The 16,040-nt window shown below is 47.3% G+C and overlaps 2 protein-coding genes across 2 annotated transcripts in view; both read right to left on the reverse strand.

Moving 5' to 3' along the window:
* Window positions 1–3,027: 3,027 nt before the first annotated feature.
* sass6 (SAS-6 centriolar assembly protein) lies at window positions 3,028–15,678 on the reverse strand. Its single transcript, XM_068743755.1, has 16 exons — window positions 15,617–15,678; window positions 14,888–14,948; window positions 14,467–14,546; window positions 14,274–14,378; window positions 13,846–14,014; window positions 13,561–13,638; window positions 12,950–13,069; window positions 12,576–12,767; window positions 10,420–10,614; window positions 9,893–9,982; window positions 9,142–9,321; window positions 8,552–8,633; window positions 6,121–6,224; window positions 5,109–5,209; window positions 4,338–4,429; window positions 3,028–3,257 (listed from the first exon to the last, which is right to left on the reverse strand). Exons 1-16 carry the CDS (start codon window positions 15,676–15,678, stop codon window positions 3,205–3,207), a joined length of 1,764 nt encoding a protein of 587 aa, XP_068599856.1. The 3' UTR covers window positions 3,028–3,204.
* An 80-nt stretch (window positions 15,679–15,758) lies between these two features.
* The window catches only part of aspm (assembly factor for spindle microtubules), a 9,699-nt gene continuing 9,417 nt past the window's right edge, over window positions 15,759–16,040 (reverse strand). Inside the window, exon 24 of the mRNA XM_068743441.1 lies at window positions 15,759–15,827. Within this exon, the coding sequence (XP_068599542.1) occupies window positions 15,759–15,827 (69 nt within the window). The remainder of the gene's footprint in view (window positions 15,828–16,040) is intronic.

Below are 16,040 nucleotides of genomic sequence, written 5' to 3' on the forward strand. Positions count from 1 at the left end.
AGCTGTCTCGCCAGCAGTTTGCAAACACCGCGAGCCTCTGTGGAATATAAAGTAACTTCTGTGATTATTCCCAAGCCCCGGTTCAACATGTTAGCATCGTGTGTGCGGCTACATATTACGTGCTGTTTGTGAGAAGGTCTCGGTTTCAGAGGAGACGGCTGTAAATAGATCACGCTAACGTTAGCATGCCGATGTTGACTTAACGAAAATAAGCAAAGATAATTTACAGAAAGTAAATGTCACATTCTTTAGCTTTACAAAGTCAGAGGTCTCTGGAATCAGCTGTTTGTGGGTAACGGGACGGGAGGCCGCTTTGATGCGGCGCTTCATCGTGATGTCACTCCTCCATGCTGCACACTCTTTCTTTATGTCACTCCTACGCTCACGTTGTCCAAGGGAACACGCTGGAGCTCTATTGTTGGATTAATAAACAGTTCACACATCAAACCAATGTGAAGCTCTTTTATGTCCATCAGTGTCCGCACAATAGTATTCAGTTAGGAACAGCATCGCTATGACAACCAGACGTTTGGACGAGCTGAACGTCCTCTAGCTTCACGGACCTCTCTGATGTCCCTCTGTCCTCCCTGTTGCAGCACTTTCACTCAAATTACAATGGAGGACACAATTTATTGGATGTTTTGCTTATTAAAAACTCACGTTTCCCATGTTTCTACACTATTCTGGTGATTTTGGGTCCTTATCAAAAAAACAAACCATCCGGTCAATCCGTGGTAGTTTGTGTAGGTCTGGAATCCCCTCCTGAAACACGACCGGATGAAATCACTCCCCTTCTGATGTCAGGAGGGGCAAAGGTGCACAAGATGTGCGTGCACAAGCGTGTGCCTCCCCGTGTGTGCTCTACGCTATTTTCCCTGAAATGGCTCAGTCCTAATGTAAAGCGTGTGAATGGGTGAATGCCAGGCCTAATGTAAAGCGTGTGAATGGGTGAATGCCAGGCCTGATGTAAAGCATGTGAATGGGTGAATGCCAGGCCTAATGTAAAGCGTGTGAATGCGAGGCCTGATGTAAAGCGTGTGAATGGGTGAATGCCAGGCCTGATGTAAAGCGTGTGAATGGGTGAATGCCAGGCCTAATGTAAAGCGTGTGAATGGGTGAATGCCAGGCCTAATGTAAAGCGTGTGAATGGGTGAATGCCAGGCCTAATGTAAAGCGTGTAAATGGGTGAATGCGAGGCCAAATGTAAAGCGTGTGAATGGGTGAATGCGAGGCCTGATGTAAAGCGGGTGAATGCGAGGCCTGATGCAAAGCTCTTTGGGCACCGTGAAGCTGTGAGAGCGCTCTATGACCATTCTAGACACCGACTGATGACCCACGTCTTTCAGAACTCCTTGGCGTTGCCCTCTCGCCTGAAGGACAGGGGTTCGAGCCCTTGCAGTGTTCATGACGTGTCCACATGATGCGTTTGCTTCCATCAGTCGTCACACCTTCTGAGCAGGGGTAGCTTGGCGTGACGTCACTACGTATTCACGTAGTGTGACTGTTAGCTCATTGTTTTAGCGGTTAGCACTGCCACTGGTCACGCAGAAAGAAGCATGGCAAAGCTGAAACCATGCCAACCGATCTTCACAGGCTGTTCACATGTGGCCGAGGTGGTCTGCCATCGTGTCGGTGGATGTCCATCTCTCAACAAGTACAACACAGTATGGCTGGAGCCCCTTAATTGCAGTGTTCCAGGGTTCTTCCTGAGGTCAAGGGTCAGTTTGTGTGGGGGACAATGTTAATAATCTGCTGGGGGTGACTATTCGAAGCTATTTGAACTTTTTTGTTTTTTCCAGCATGTGCTGACATGTTGATCCGGCTACATATGGAGCTCAGGATCAGCACTGGACAGATCCATAGGTAGTCGGCTACATATGGATCAGGATCAGCACTGGACAGCTCCATAGGTAGTCGGCTACATATGGATCAGGATCAGCACTGGACAGCTCCATAGGTAGCCGGCTACATATGGAGCTCAGGATCAGCACTGGACAGCTCCATAGGGAGCCGGCTACATATGGATCAGGATCAGCACTGGACAGCTCCATAGGTAGCCGGCTACATATGGATCAGGATCAGCACTGGACAGCTCCATAGGTAGCCGGCTACATATGGAGCTGTCCAGTGCTGATCCTGAAAGTGACGTCTTTTCCGTGGCATCGACTCGGGGAATGTTCTTTATCTTTCCCACTTCTGTTGTTTTTTTGGTTTTGCTTTGATTTTGTATCGATTATCTTTGTTCCTGCGTGATGATTGCATATGAATGGAACTTTTCCACATTATTGGATGTGTTAATTTATTCCCATCACAAACTTTGGTTCATACTTAAGATTTTTCTCATTTACAGTTTGGCTTTATCTCTAACAATTTTTAAGTGATATCAAACCTGAATATGTTATTGTAATTACTGTGGCAGCTAAAGAGTTAAATTAATTAATTGTTATTTAACAGCATATTAAGGAGTAGTTACATTTATTTTACATTAGACTTAGTTCATGTTTTTACTGTGTTACCGTTTGCATAATGCTAATGTGGCCCTTGGGGAAACATGAGTTAGACTCCCCTGCTGTGAAGTGTCTTGCGACAACGTCCCGTTGGGGACGAGGACGTCGGTGGAACCGACGCTGATTCTGTCCGAGCTGGTATTATGAACCAGGCTAAAAGCAAAGCTCGTGTCCCCGGCAGCAAGTCGTCTTGGTTTTTTGAATGCTCGATATATCTCAGTCCGGTTCACTTCTTACACTATTTAGCATCACATGCATAAAGCTAAATAAACATTTAAACATGCTGCAACTTCTTAGACTGACAGAATGTGCAGTAATCTGCACAAAGGCGCAAACTTTGGCTGTATATAGTGCGCAGTACATAGTACACTGAATATATTGCTCTGCCAGTTTGGTCAGACTTTTATTCACTCCATGTTTACCTACAGTAGAAAATTTAAATGCAGCTCATATCCCGACATCATCGCCAACAACAGTTACCATAGAAACTGTTTATTAGGAAACACATTTGAGAGACTTCATGCAATTTCAGGCCAACACATTTATTTTTTATATACAATACGTCCACCTGACAGTTTATTGGAGCTGCAAATTAGAGGATAGTCCATGAATGGAATCCGGAACATCGTGGACGGGGAGCTTCTGATCGGTCACAAGGAGCTCGAATAAGATTTGCAGGCTGATCTTTATATCTGCTTCATGCAGAGAAGTACGCAGATTGAACGCAGGGCTTCGGTCGCTGAGGCAACTCTGAAATGAAAAGAAAAGAAAGTCATCTTATTGAAACCTCGACCACATTATCCACATTCAACTATTATGCTCGTCAGAAAAAAGGAGAATTATTTGTAGAAAGACTTCCTCCCAGATGAGCGTTGGGGTCAGTGGAAGCGTTTCTCCAAATACCGGATTCTGAAGGGCATGTATGTGATAATTCACAAGATGTCTTGACGTATATCAAATACTTCTAGTCAAAATTAGGATTCCTAGAAATGAGTAATATTTAGGGTTAGGGTCCCGATGACCCTAGGAGCTCAGTTGTCGGGGGCTTTATCCCCCTGGTAGGGTCACCCATGACAAACAGGTCTGAGGGGAGGGGCCAGACAAAGGCGCTCATAGACCCCTTACGATGAATACAAAGATTTGTCCAGAGTTTCCCTCGCCCGGACGCGGGTCACCGGGGCCCCCTCCTGGGGGCGGGGCACGATGGCGAGCGCCTGGTGGCTCGGGCACAGCCTGGAGAAGCAGCGTGGGTCCTCCTTCCCGTGGACCCACCACCCATAGGAGGGACCAGAGGGGTCAGGTGCGATGTGAGCTGGGCGGCAGCCGAAGGCGGGGACCTTGGCGGTCCGACCCTCGGCTCCAGAAACTAGCTCTAGGGACGTGGAACATCGCCTCTGGCGGGGAAGGAGCCTGAGCTGGTGTGCGAGGTTGAGAAGTTCCGACTGGACATAGTTGGCCTCACCTCGACACACAGCAAGGACGCCGGAACCACTCTCGACTTCAATTTTGCGCAGCGCTTCGATGTGGCGCGTTGGATTCGTATCTTTGTCTCCCGCCATGCTTGTTTTTCTTACAGTGTACGTCCCCCGCTGAGAGCGTGTGCTCGTTCTGGCCAATAGCGAAGCCGCACCTTCTGACCCATTCAATTCAGGTTGCGCCGGATTGGTCAGTGCGTATGTAAATACATTTATACACAAATTATTTGAAATTATCAGGCATATTTTCGTGCCATTAAAGCGACACAAAGCCACAAACAACCGAGCCTTTGAGACGATGGTTTCCCGTTTGCGGGTCTGGAGCAGCGCAGTGTTTAGACTGCAGGGCGTTTACCTCGGAGAAGCGGTTTGGATGACAGACCATAGATTGGGATGCCATCGTCTCTCGCCTCAAAGTACTTGGAATCCAAACCTGCACCATCTCCACTGAGGACAAGAGAAAACGCATGAGACCGGGGGGGGGGGGGGGGGGATGTGATGAAAACACAGGGATGGAACTGGGGATAATAAAATAATAAAATTCAGCCAAAACACCGTCGGAATTAGTACTATCGATTATACGAATCGCGTTAAAACACGACACTCAGGGACGGCGATCCTGGTGACGTCTTGTGAGTGTTCCAGCGACTTGGATTGAAGTAATTGAACTGAAAGCATGAATTACACGATATGTGGCTCTGGCAGAGTCAGAACCAACAACCTCCAGAACCTGACCTATAAACAGGCCACGCCTCCACACAAGCCTGAATTACTAGTGTGCGGTAATGGTGCAGCTCTGACTTTACAATAAGCCTCACACACACACACACACACACACACGTTACAGCCTGAACACACCTGAAGCAGAAACGCACTCATTTACGCTAATTTATTTACAACTCCTAGCAGCAATATACACCATGACATTAAACCCGGTATAGACGGTATGACCAACACCACCAGGGTGTTCCACAGCCCTGCCGACCGTGTCGGGTCGGAGGTCACACACCCACCCATCTTCCACAGGCCACTTTCTCGCAGGGCTAGAGTAGAGCCTATACCCACATCCGATGCTCCCATCCACTGAGAGTGGTCGTGTCCGTACCCGTGGCGAACCCACACTTACACATTTCTGTCAGCCGGCTGCATCGTTCTGTGTTTAGGAGCGGGGTCATCGGCCATCACAAGCGATGGGGCAGGTTTGCTCGTCTGAGGATAAAAGTGTGCCTGCAAAAACACATTTATGTCTTTAACGCGATGAACTCTGACCCATAAAGAGAAACACATTTCCCAAATGAAGCATGTGGCTTTAACATTACCCCATTAAGACAGTTTTTGTCAAACACCATAAGATGGACTGTACCTATACACGGCTCGGCCAAAAACATCACCAACAACGTTTAACTAGGAAAATAAATGAGTTCCATTGGGTAAATGTAGAACGTGGTGTGCCCTGGCCCAGATTGGTGGGACATCAGGGCAAGAAGAGCGGTCGGCACCCTTACCAGCCGGTTTGGGTCGGGTTTGAGGTTGCTTCTGTTGATCAGGTCTAAGATCAGTAAAAATTCCCCCCCCAAAACTCCAAAAACTAGCCCATCTGAGTACTTGAATATACTGATACTATACTATACCCAGTATTTAAATCAAGGCATTCTTTTTTTCCTGATGACATGGTTATATTATATCAAAGATGGAAATATCACAATATATCAGACTCAAATTAGGAAAGATTTGTTCAAGGAGAGTCCTGAACCCAATTTAGAATCGACAGGATTCATCACATCCCGCAGCGTCCCAACTCCCCATATTCAATACGAGATCTTAATGAAAGATGAAAACACTATGGACAGAAACTAATTGTGACATCGCATAATGTAACGAAAACAACATCATGGTGAATGTATCCCATAATCAAAGAACTTTGTAATGAAAGCCAGCTTTCACCAATTCATGCAGATACTGTATCCATACAGCAGTGGCATTTGCACCATGGAAGGAACCACCTGCTGATTCGGAGTGGAAATCATTCAGACCATCCCTCACACACCAATGGAACAGCAACACAAGGCACTATGCTATATCACAGCACTGTTAAAATTAACAATCGTTAGCTGGGAATACCACGAGGTGTCTCCTACCTTTAGTCCTTTGGTTGCGGATACAGCCGAAGGTGTCTCCATACCTTCAGGCGGCTTTGTGGACAGCTGCTGTTCATTTAGCTGCTTGTTAAGCCAACTTATAACTGTGGGAAAAATATAGAAAACAGAAGGTGAAAAGCTCTACATTTGTATCTAGAACAGCCTTCAGGGTTCTCTGATGTTATTTTTTGTGTGAGAAAAAAATAGAATAGTGTGGCAGGCAGAAGAGAGGATCAGAGGAAAAGCAAAGAGTTAACATGGACAAACCCGGACATCCTTTCAAGCCATTATTCAAACAGGTGTTGCACAACAGCGCTCAAAGGACTTCCTCCAGTCTGGAAACGTTTGGTTTTCAGACGGGACGTGTCCATGATGCTACAAAGCCACCTCGCAGTGCAAAGGAGGAACTACATACAATACCAATCCTGTTGCTATAGAATCGTTCAGTACTCAGGTATGTTACTGCACAAACATCTTAGGCAATTACGAAAATAATTATCTCAAAAATAGAAAATACATTTGATTCTTTTTTCCTATCAATTTATAAAAAGGAAAGGAAACAAAAGACAAATCTAAATCCATTCAATATTGGGTGTGCCCACCATGAAGAGTTCACTGGGAGGGCAAAGTGTGGTTGGAAAAGCGGGGACAGGGATGGTCGCAGCTCCAAATCCAAGGACATGGTTCTCGACCGGAAAAAGTTAGTCTCCCCACTCCGGGTCGGCGGGAGTTTTTGCCAAGCGGAGGAGTGAGAAGGTGAGATTGACGAACGATTGGTGCAGCGGCTGCAGTCATATAGATCTGTCACTTTTGTTTCCGTAGCACCAGATTAGCTTTAGGGCCATTCCCAACACCTTCCTGGAGTCCTGTAATGTGGCAGCCTGCTTCAAATCCTCCATCGTTCCTTCGCCAAGAAGCTACTACGACTGTACTTTTGGCTTGTCCCATGCGGAGTCACAACAGCGAATAATAATAATAATTATCCAGAGTCCAGAAAACAACACAAACCACAAATGTTCTCCACTTCACCCTGTCCTTTGAATCGTCCTCCCTCAATACATCCATGCATCTTTTCCTGGGTCGACCTCCTGCTCACCTTCCTCTCTTTTCTAGAGCAGACCGCCACTTCTCTAGATTCTCCTCTACCTGCTCCCTGCTCTCACTGCAGATCACAATGTCATCTGCAAACATATTCCAAGGAGCGCCCCGTCTCATCTGTTAGTCCAGTGGTTCGCAATGGTTTTCCGCTGGGCCCCCCTTCGGTACATAAGGAAAGTTTTGTGATCCCACACAGTCCTCCCATTTCAGATCGGCCTCTTTGAAGAGTCAATCATTTCAAACCTACCTGAACACTTTGTGATGTTTTATTGGGAAACTATTTATCTGTCTGCCAAGCTAGAAGTCACTTTTATTCTTGCGACGGCAGATAAATGAGGGACTGCTATTTTTCTGCTGTACAACATAAACCTTTCAACTTTGAGCATGGATTCTGGCCAGTGAACTGTCATTTTGCACCAAATTTGGGTGAAAAGCCATAAAAATAATTTCCAGTAAGCCTTTATTACATTTAATTACCGTATTACCGCATTAGTCAATTCATGTTTCATGAAGAAGAAAAAACAAACAACTTACATCAGACTATAAGTCTCACTTACAAGCAAAAGCGAAACATCAACATACCGGACAGCCAGTCAGCTTGTTGTGTCTCCTAAAGGTAGCTTACACAAGCTGGATAAGTATACGGCATGTTGATGAAACACTAACAGTAATTCAGCAACACAACAGGATAAAGAACACACCTGGGAGGCTGAATAGGCAGAATTAGCATAACAAACAAGTTCAACAAGAAAGTTACCGGTGAGTAGGTTTACCAAACTCACGATCTCATTCTACGTCACGGAATGCATTGAAATGCTATAGAAATACAATTTAATTGATGTTTCTTACTATATATACTGTTGTAATTTGTCTAATTTGATCAAGCTTCTTACCTCAGGCATTCATTACTGTACATGTTGTGCTTCCTATCCCAGGAGATGAATGTGATTGACATCAAACTACTTTCTATTTAAGTCAGCTTCTCGCCGTCAAGGTCGACTAAATTCGCATGAAAAACTAACTGCAAATTAGACAAATGTGCAGGAATTCCTTCGGCTAGTTCCCATCAACTCATCCCTCTCATGCTACACATGCCTGGAAATACATGTACAAAATGTTTATTGCAGGGTTATTCAGTAAAATGCGACGCAGATCAAGTTCAAATGTTTGGGATTTGGAGAAGATCCTAACTGGATACAAACCCTGATTCCAAGCACAGCATTTTTGTTTGGTTCACATTCAACACCAATGTACTTCAGTGTAAAAGCAGGAAAAGGAAGTATCCTGTGCTTCAGTAATAAGTGCACCCAGGTATGTTTGAAAGCATACTTACCATTCTCATTTGTTTTCAACAAGTCTCTGCTTTCATTTAGCTTCTGCACCGTCGTCTCCAACTGCTCCTTCAATTTAGAAATCTGCAACATACAGATGACGACGTCACCAGTTCATGCCAAACCATCTATTAAAGTGACTTTATAGTGTAGGGTTCATGTTCAGATTTGGAAAGAGGCGACCATTTAAAGTTAAAGAGGTTTATTATTAAAGACTGCAAGCATTAATGTGACCATCTACTGATTATAGATCAAGTTGTTTCATGGTTAAAGACATTTAAACTGGCTATAAGGAGGGAAAAGATCATTGTCTTCAAACTAAACTACAAACAACTTTTAATTAAACAGGAAACGTATATTCTAATTGGGTTTCTGTGAGCAGGACCGGTCCGCTACGGTTAAAGCAGCACACACGCTCCAATCATTGAAATGCATATTTACAAAGACGTTATAATTATATTATGCATCCTTTACTTATGCTTTTATTTGAGTGGTGAGCTGCACACATACAAGTACCAGCACGTACTGCATATCAGAGATGAGATCGGCCTACTCTCCGATGCATTCAAGAGTTCATGATTTGAAGACGTACCTGGTCGTCTTTTGTGGTGAGCTGCTGCCGAGTGTTCTGTAAATCCTTCTCAACATTTTGAAGTTTGTCTGATGTGTCCTGCAGGACCTTCTCCTGTGTCACAGTCACAGAATTTTTGACTTTTATTTTCCCGACGAGACCTCGAACCTCTCCTTGAAGCTTCTTAATGATGCCGTTAGCCTGGATAGAAGGTGGAGGTGAGATGCTGGACTGGCCACCATTCAAACATACAGACACACACTCAGGTTTGAGTTCATCAGAAACCTATTTCTCCATTTCTAACCTCCGTTTCTAGAATCTCATCCACCCATTTGTTGCACGATTGTTGTATTTAGCTAATTATAGCTTGATGAACCATATTTTCCAGACCATAAGGTGCACTCAAAAGCCTTTAATTTAACCAACTCATAGCTTGCCATCATCCCGGCTGGATCAACTAAAGAACTCCAACCGAGCTGCGTGGGAGCGTCGGATCACAGAAGGCGAACGGACACTCCCCAAGACAGGGAGGCGACGCCCGGCGAGTTAGCGCTTGTGGATAAGTTGAATAAAGTTTGACTTATCTGACCCTTTTGTTTCGCTTAATGCGCCTGATTACCCAGTGCGCCTTGTGTATGAAAATAGCCCCGCTGGTTGATATAGCGCCTTATAGTCAGGTGCGCTTCATAGTCTGAAAAATACGGTACCTTTGTACCATAAACTGGTAACAGAGTAAATAGAGCATCTGATCGAATGAAATGTTGGTACAGACCTTTATCAGCTCCTCAGACAGTGATTTTACTGTTGCTTCAAGTTTTCTAATATGAATTTCTTTACTTTCAGCATTTTCTTCCACTGATTCCTATAAAACAAAATAACAGTTAAAATGATTACACTGGTTGCTACTGAACATGCAAATACCTTCATTAAGCGTCGCTGAATTTAGTATTACCTTAAACAGTTGGTCACCCTTGAGTTTCAACTAGATAACGACTAAATTAGCAATGATTCACAAATCGTATTACTTTATTTCGTCTGAGTGACCAAGCTCATCATCACCACCACAATCTTCATCATCATCGCCATCATCATGAGCATACACGCCATCATAAAGGTGTGATACTCTCCTCCCCCCGTTCCAGCCTGCCTGCACACGATTCCTCACCTCCTTTCCACATTCTCTCCATCACTCTGCTCCGTTGACCCGAGGTACCTGAAGTCCTTCTTTACGTCTATTCCTTGTAACCTCACTGTTCATTGGTGATTGAACAAACAGCCGTTTGATGCTGCAGCTCTTACCTTCTGCTGTTGAGTAGCCTCCAGCACCTCTTTGGTCCGGCGCATGAGCTGGTCCTGGTCTTTCACTTGCTGTTCCAGAACAGCCAGTCTCATCTGCAGCTGGTTCGCCAAACGCTCTGCCTCATGAACTTCTGTGTCCAGAGTGCTGTTCTCCCTCCTGAAGGACTGGACCTGCTGCTTCAAACGTTGGCTCTCCTCCATACACACAAGGGACATCACAAGTAAGCACCACTCCCCCAACAGGTTGACAAAATAACCCGAAGCTTGGGGCGTCTGGGATTAATGCAGGATCAGGACTCATTCTTTAGCCAACATCGTTTCTGTATCAGAAACATGCAGAAAAATTCATGTCTTTAATTTTAAAGGTGGATTATTTTCATTCCCCATTTTCAGGGCGTCCCAGCTCATGTTGAATGTTTGTGTACACGTTATTTATTGTATTTTATGTGCGACTGGCTGCTACGTTGTCAACGTCTTATAATAAGAGCCGTTTAATCTCAGCGGCACTTCCGGGTTTAATAAACATGAAACAAACATGGAGATTCTTGAGTTGATCCAAGAGGGTGTCTTCTGACCAGGGACAGGACATTACGTCCCTGCAGCACCTAGCTACACCACCTAGCTACACCACCTAGCCACACCTCGTCCCTGCAGCACCTAGCTACACCACCTAGCTACACCTCGTCCCAGCAGCACCTAGCTACACCTCGTCCCTGCACCACCTAGCTACACCACCTAGCCACACCTCGTCCCTGCAGCACCTAGCTACACCACCTAGCTACACCTCGTCCCAGCAGCACCTAGCTACACCTCGTCCCTGCACCACCTAGCTACACCACCTAGCTACACCTCGTCCCAGCAGCACCTAGCTACACCTCGTCCCTGCACCACCTAGCTACACCACCTAGCTACACCTCGTCCCAGCAGCACCTAGCTACACCTCGTCCCTGCACCACCTAGCGACACCTCGTCCCTGCAGCACCTAGCGACACCTCGTCCCTGCAGCACCTAGCGACACCTCGTCCCTGCAGCACCTAGCGACACCTCGTCCCTGCAGCACCTAGCGACACCTCGTCCCTGCAGCACCTAGCTACACATCGTCCCTGCAGCACCTAGCGACACCTCGTCCCTGCAGCACCTAGCTACACATCGTCCCTGCAGCACCTAGCTACACCTCGTCCCTGCAGCACCTAGCTACACCTCGTCCCTGCAGCACCTAGCTACACCTCGTCCCTGCAGCACCCAGCTACACATCGTCCCTGCAGCACCCAGCTACACATCGTCCCTGCAGCACCTAGCGACACCTCGTCCCTGCAGCACCTAGCTACACCTCGTCCCTGCAGCACCCAGCTACACATCGTCCCTGCAGCACCTAGCGACACCTCGTCCCTGCAGCACCTAGCTACACCTCGTCCCTGCAGCACCCAGCTACACATCGTCCCTGCAGCACCTAGCGACACCTCGTCCCTGCACCGCCTAGCCACACCTCGTCCCTGCACCGCCTAGCCACACCTCGTCGCTGCACCACCTAGCTACACCTCGTCGCTGCACCACCTAGCTACACCTCGTCGCTGCACCACCTAGCTACACCTCGTCGCTGCACCACCTAGCTACACCTCGTCCCTGCAGCACCCAGCTACACATCGTCCCTGCAGCACCCAGCTACACATCGTCCCTGCAGCACCTAGCGACACATCGTCCCTGCAGCACCTAGCTACACCTCGTCCCTGCAGCACCCAGCTACACATCGTCCCTGCAGCACCTAGCGACACCTCGTCCCTGCAGCACCTAGCTACACCTCGTCCCTGCAGCACCCAGCTACACATCGTCCCTGCAGCACCTAGCGACACCTCGTCCCTGCACCGCCTAGCCACACCTCGTCCCTGCACCGCCTAGCCACACCTCGTCGCTGCACCACCTAGCTACACCTCGTCGCTGCACCACCTAGCTACACCTCGTCGCTGCACCACCTAGCTGCGCCATCATTATGACACATTACGTTTCTAGTCTGGATTTGGAACAAACCTCTCTGTAATAACAAAAAACGTAAAGCTTTCTCGTGTACCATTTTCTGAGCACCAGACAGAGACTACAAGAGATGTAGAGCAGGTTGGCAGCACGAGTATTCTGGGCCCAGACTTTCCACGAATACATACCTCCTCTGAGCTCACTAGCTTGATCTTCAGGTCTCTGACGGCAGACTCGTTTTTGTACTTCCTCTCCGTGAGCTCTCGGCAGGAGGACTCCAGCTCCGTTAGCCTGCTCTGAAGCTGCTGGTTGCTCTTCTTGTGACCATCCTCCAGGTCCCGGCGAAGCTGTTCAGACTGCAGCTGAAGCCTGCTCTGTAGCTGAAAGACACCACAAAGACATGTCAACATGGCTAACGACTGCAGCCGAATACAGTCCAACCAGCCAGGCTAACAGCTGGGCTACAAGCAGGTGCTAGCATAACAGAAGAGTTGTGTGGATCTCAACCTGGCTTCCGTTTCCATTGTTGGCTTTGAGGAACTGCTGAGATGACGAGTCTCACCTCTAAAGCTTTCTCTCTCTCGGACTGCAACTCCTGAGAGTGACGGCTGGACAGACAGCTGCTTTGACTTGTCCACTCGGAGCGCAGTTTGTCCAAGTCTTTAGACTTCTCAGAGAGCGTCTGCGTGGGAAATACAGAAACTGTAAATGATACCGTCCTTTTTGAAGCTCATCCAAAAAAAATATCATTTTAACAACAACGCAGAGGCAATAATGTTTATTAAAGAGCGGCGGAGACGTCAGTTCATGCCACGAGTCGAGTTCGGGCGCTGCTGCAGGAGGCGCTTCTACACCTTCTCAATACCATCTAAACCGGTATCATGCGTCTACTTGCCGTGGCATCATGTTAAAGTTAGTGTGAAGTAACGTGAGCTAGGAACCAGACGCGGTGCTGCGCTAACATCTCCCCAGCGGTGCATGTTGTACAGGCCACACAGCAAGAAGCAAACCGTCCGTCAGGAGGGAAGGAAACCTCTGAAACATGCCGGTGGTAACCACGCGGCCCAGGTTCTCGTCATTCAGTGGGACGGGTCCACCCCAGCACCATGTGGACGCCATCACAACCAGAACATGCAGCCGTGAGATAACAGCCAGTCCAGAGGAAGACCCCACCTGCTGAGTGTAATTCAGCTGCCTGGTTAGGTCCTCTTCTGTCTTCTTCAGCTTCATGTCAATCTCCTGTTTTTCTGCCTGAGACATTGAGACGTCATGCTGAGAGACATCACTGAGAGACATTGAGATGTCATGCTGAGAGACATCACTGAGAGACATCACAGAGAGACATCACAGAGAGACATCACAGAGAGACATTGAGACGTCATGCTGAGAGACACTACAGAGACATCCCTAAGGACAGCTTTACAACAGAGACCCAGCGGCGGTATGGGGGACGCCGACCTTCAGGGCACGCAGGCAGACTGCCAGGTGGTCTTTGACCTCTTTGTCGGAGGCTTGGGCCAGCCGTAGAGACAAGTGGTTCAGGTGTTTGAACGCATTCGTTTCTACAACACCGAAGCTGGCCACGCCCTCCAGCGCCGAAGACGGACATGACAGGTGCAGCACGAACCTGTGGACAGAGAGAGAATCAGGAAGGACAGGGCAACGATGAAGGGCGTCCCTCACATCCTGCGTGCAACACAACGGCCTGATGGGAGAGTCCCATTCTGGGGACACGCTTTGGATTCACCGCTTTGTTGCCCGTTGAACAAACCCGACAGTGGACATCTTCATCCTGCTCCGTGTGAAGACAGAACCGCCGTCCCCTCTGCCAGCTTAGCGACCCAGAGCGCGATCGTGGCCGACAGACCGATGGACGCCGTTCATACCTGGGACTGTCTGCCTCCTGCTCAGAGTGGCACAGATTCAGCAGCTCAATGAACTTCTGAGGAAACGACCCAAAATCGATGAGCAGCCCCTGCTGGACTTTCAGACTGTACAAACAACAAAAGAACACAATTGCCAATTAGACTTAAACTTGTGTAGGACATCCGAAATGCAACAATGAGCATGTTCATTTACCTTTGGAAGTCATCTTCTGATATAGAAAGGGTGAAGAGAAAATATGGATCTAGGTCATCTGTAAGTTTTACAAGAAGATCCTTAGAGAAGCAGAAGAGAACAACGTTAGCACGTCTCCGAGAGCCGCGATATTTACCATCACTATATTTATTTCCTGTGGAAAACACCTTGGTGATGATGTTCCAGATGACTTAATGGATCCAGGACTAAGATTTGAACTATAAACGTACGTTACCATCGGGGGGCAAATCTATAAATGCTGCAGAGGTGAACGAAACCTGAAAATGTGACGATTTGAAACATTCTATTCCTCATTTCAATGAATTATGATGAATATTTAAGTGAAGAACATCATCAGTGATAAAGATTCTCATCGAGCAGCGACACTGAAACCAGGCGAGGGTGCACGAGCCAGACGGACCTTTCTGTGCGCGGGGCTGCTGAACAGCTGAAGCTTGATGGTGACCCGGAGACTTGCTCTCCTGTAGATGTAAATAACAGTCGGACTTTAAATGGTCACGTCAGCTAATAACATAAATCAAAGCTACCCGGCAGCCATTTTATTTATCCAAGTTTGCCAAGATTATTAAAGACAGTTTCCCTCAGAAGATCAAATGTTGCCGTTAGCTTTGATGGGCTTAGCCTACTTTATTTCAACCACCGGCTCTTTCACGATTTAAACACACGGCTTGCTACGCTCCCTTTAACTTGTATGAATGCCTTATTTTTGTAGAATGATTTTTTTCATTTTTGCATTTGAGATAAAACAAGTGGAATGTAATTTAAATCCACTAAATGACTTGTTAGCTTTACATTTTATCATTTCAGAAGGGGACAGTTCTTCATTCCAGTCCCTTGAATTAATTATTATTATTATGTACATTAATATTGCTGGGGGGCTGGGGGCGCTGCTCTCGCCCCGCCTCTCGCCCCGCCTCTGGCACGCAAACATGGATGGAGGTCATTTTAAGTTGTAATATAGCGACGTCAGTCAGAAGAGGAAGTCCGGTCAGTGGATGAGATCCGATCAAACATTCACGGACGTCAACTTTATTTATAATGCGCCTTTCTAACTCCTCCAGGTAACGTCACATGACCGGCTGAATCGTTCCCGCTGCTCCGTCTCGGATTACACCAAACATCCTCTCACCTGTCCTCGCAATCGCCGCACCTCACGATCACCTGCAACGCGCTGCTGAAAAGTTCCTCCATGTTGCTGCGGCGGAGCGACGGAACACCGAACAACTTCACGCGTTGCGCTTCCGCCTTCGTACTTTTTACTTTGGCGCTTTTCAGCCGCCAAACGAACAGCCCCGGAAGCGGTTCTCGAATGAGCTTCCTTTTGACTGGTTTACCGCCCCCTACCGACGAGGAGCGGAACACACAGTGCGTCATATGATCGGATACACTGTGTGTCTATCCGATTAGAACTTGCGCGTTCATGCATCACATTTTCGATTGGAATACATTTGACCTAATATACCGGAAGTAGTAGCAGAAGAAGTCATAGCGACTTCCGTTGTAAACAAAACATGGCTCCGCCCTTTTCTGCTTAAAACGTCAGCGTTATTTCG

Source organism: Brachionichthys hirsutus, chromosome 9, assembly GCF_040956055.1.
Source record: "Brachionichthys hirsutus isolate HB-005 chromosome 9, CSIRO-AGI_Bhir_v1, whole genome shotgun sequence".
Lineage (NCBI taxonomy): Eukaryota > Metazoa > Chordata > Actinopteri > Lophiiformes > Brachionichthyidae > Brachionichthys > Brachionichthys hirsutus.

Bases quoted from the DNA above. Each gene is read 5' to 3' on its own strand.
- sass6 (XM_068743755.1), bottom strand. From the start codon at position 15,678: ATGGAGGAACTTTTCAGCAGCGCGTTGCAGGTGATCGTGAGGTGCGGC. The intron at 14,379-14,466 runs GTAAATGAACAT...TTGTTTGTACAG, and splicing joins TCAGAAGATGACTTCCAAAG to TCTGAAAGTCCAGCAGGGGC. The intron at 4,430-5,108 runs GTAAGTGTGGGT...TCTTGTCCTCAG, and splicing joins CAGCCGGCTGACAGAAATGT to TGGAGATGGTGCAGGTTTGG.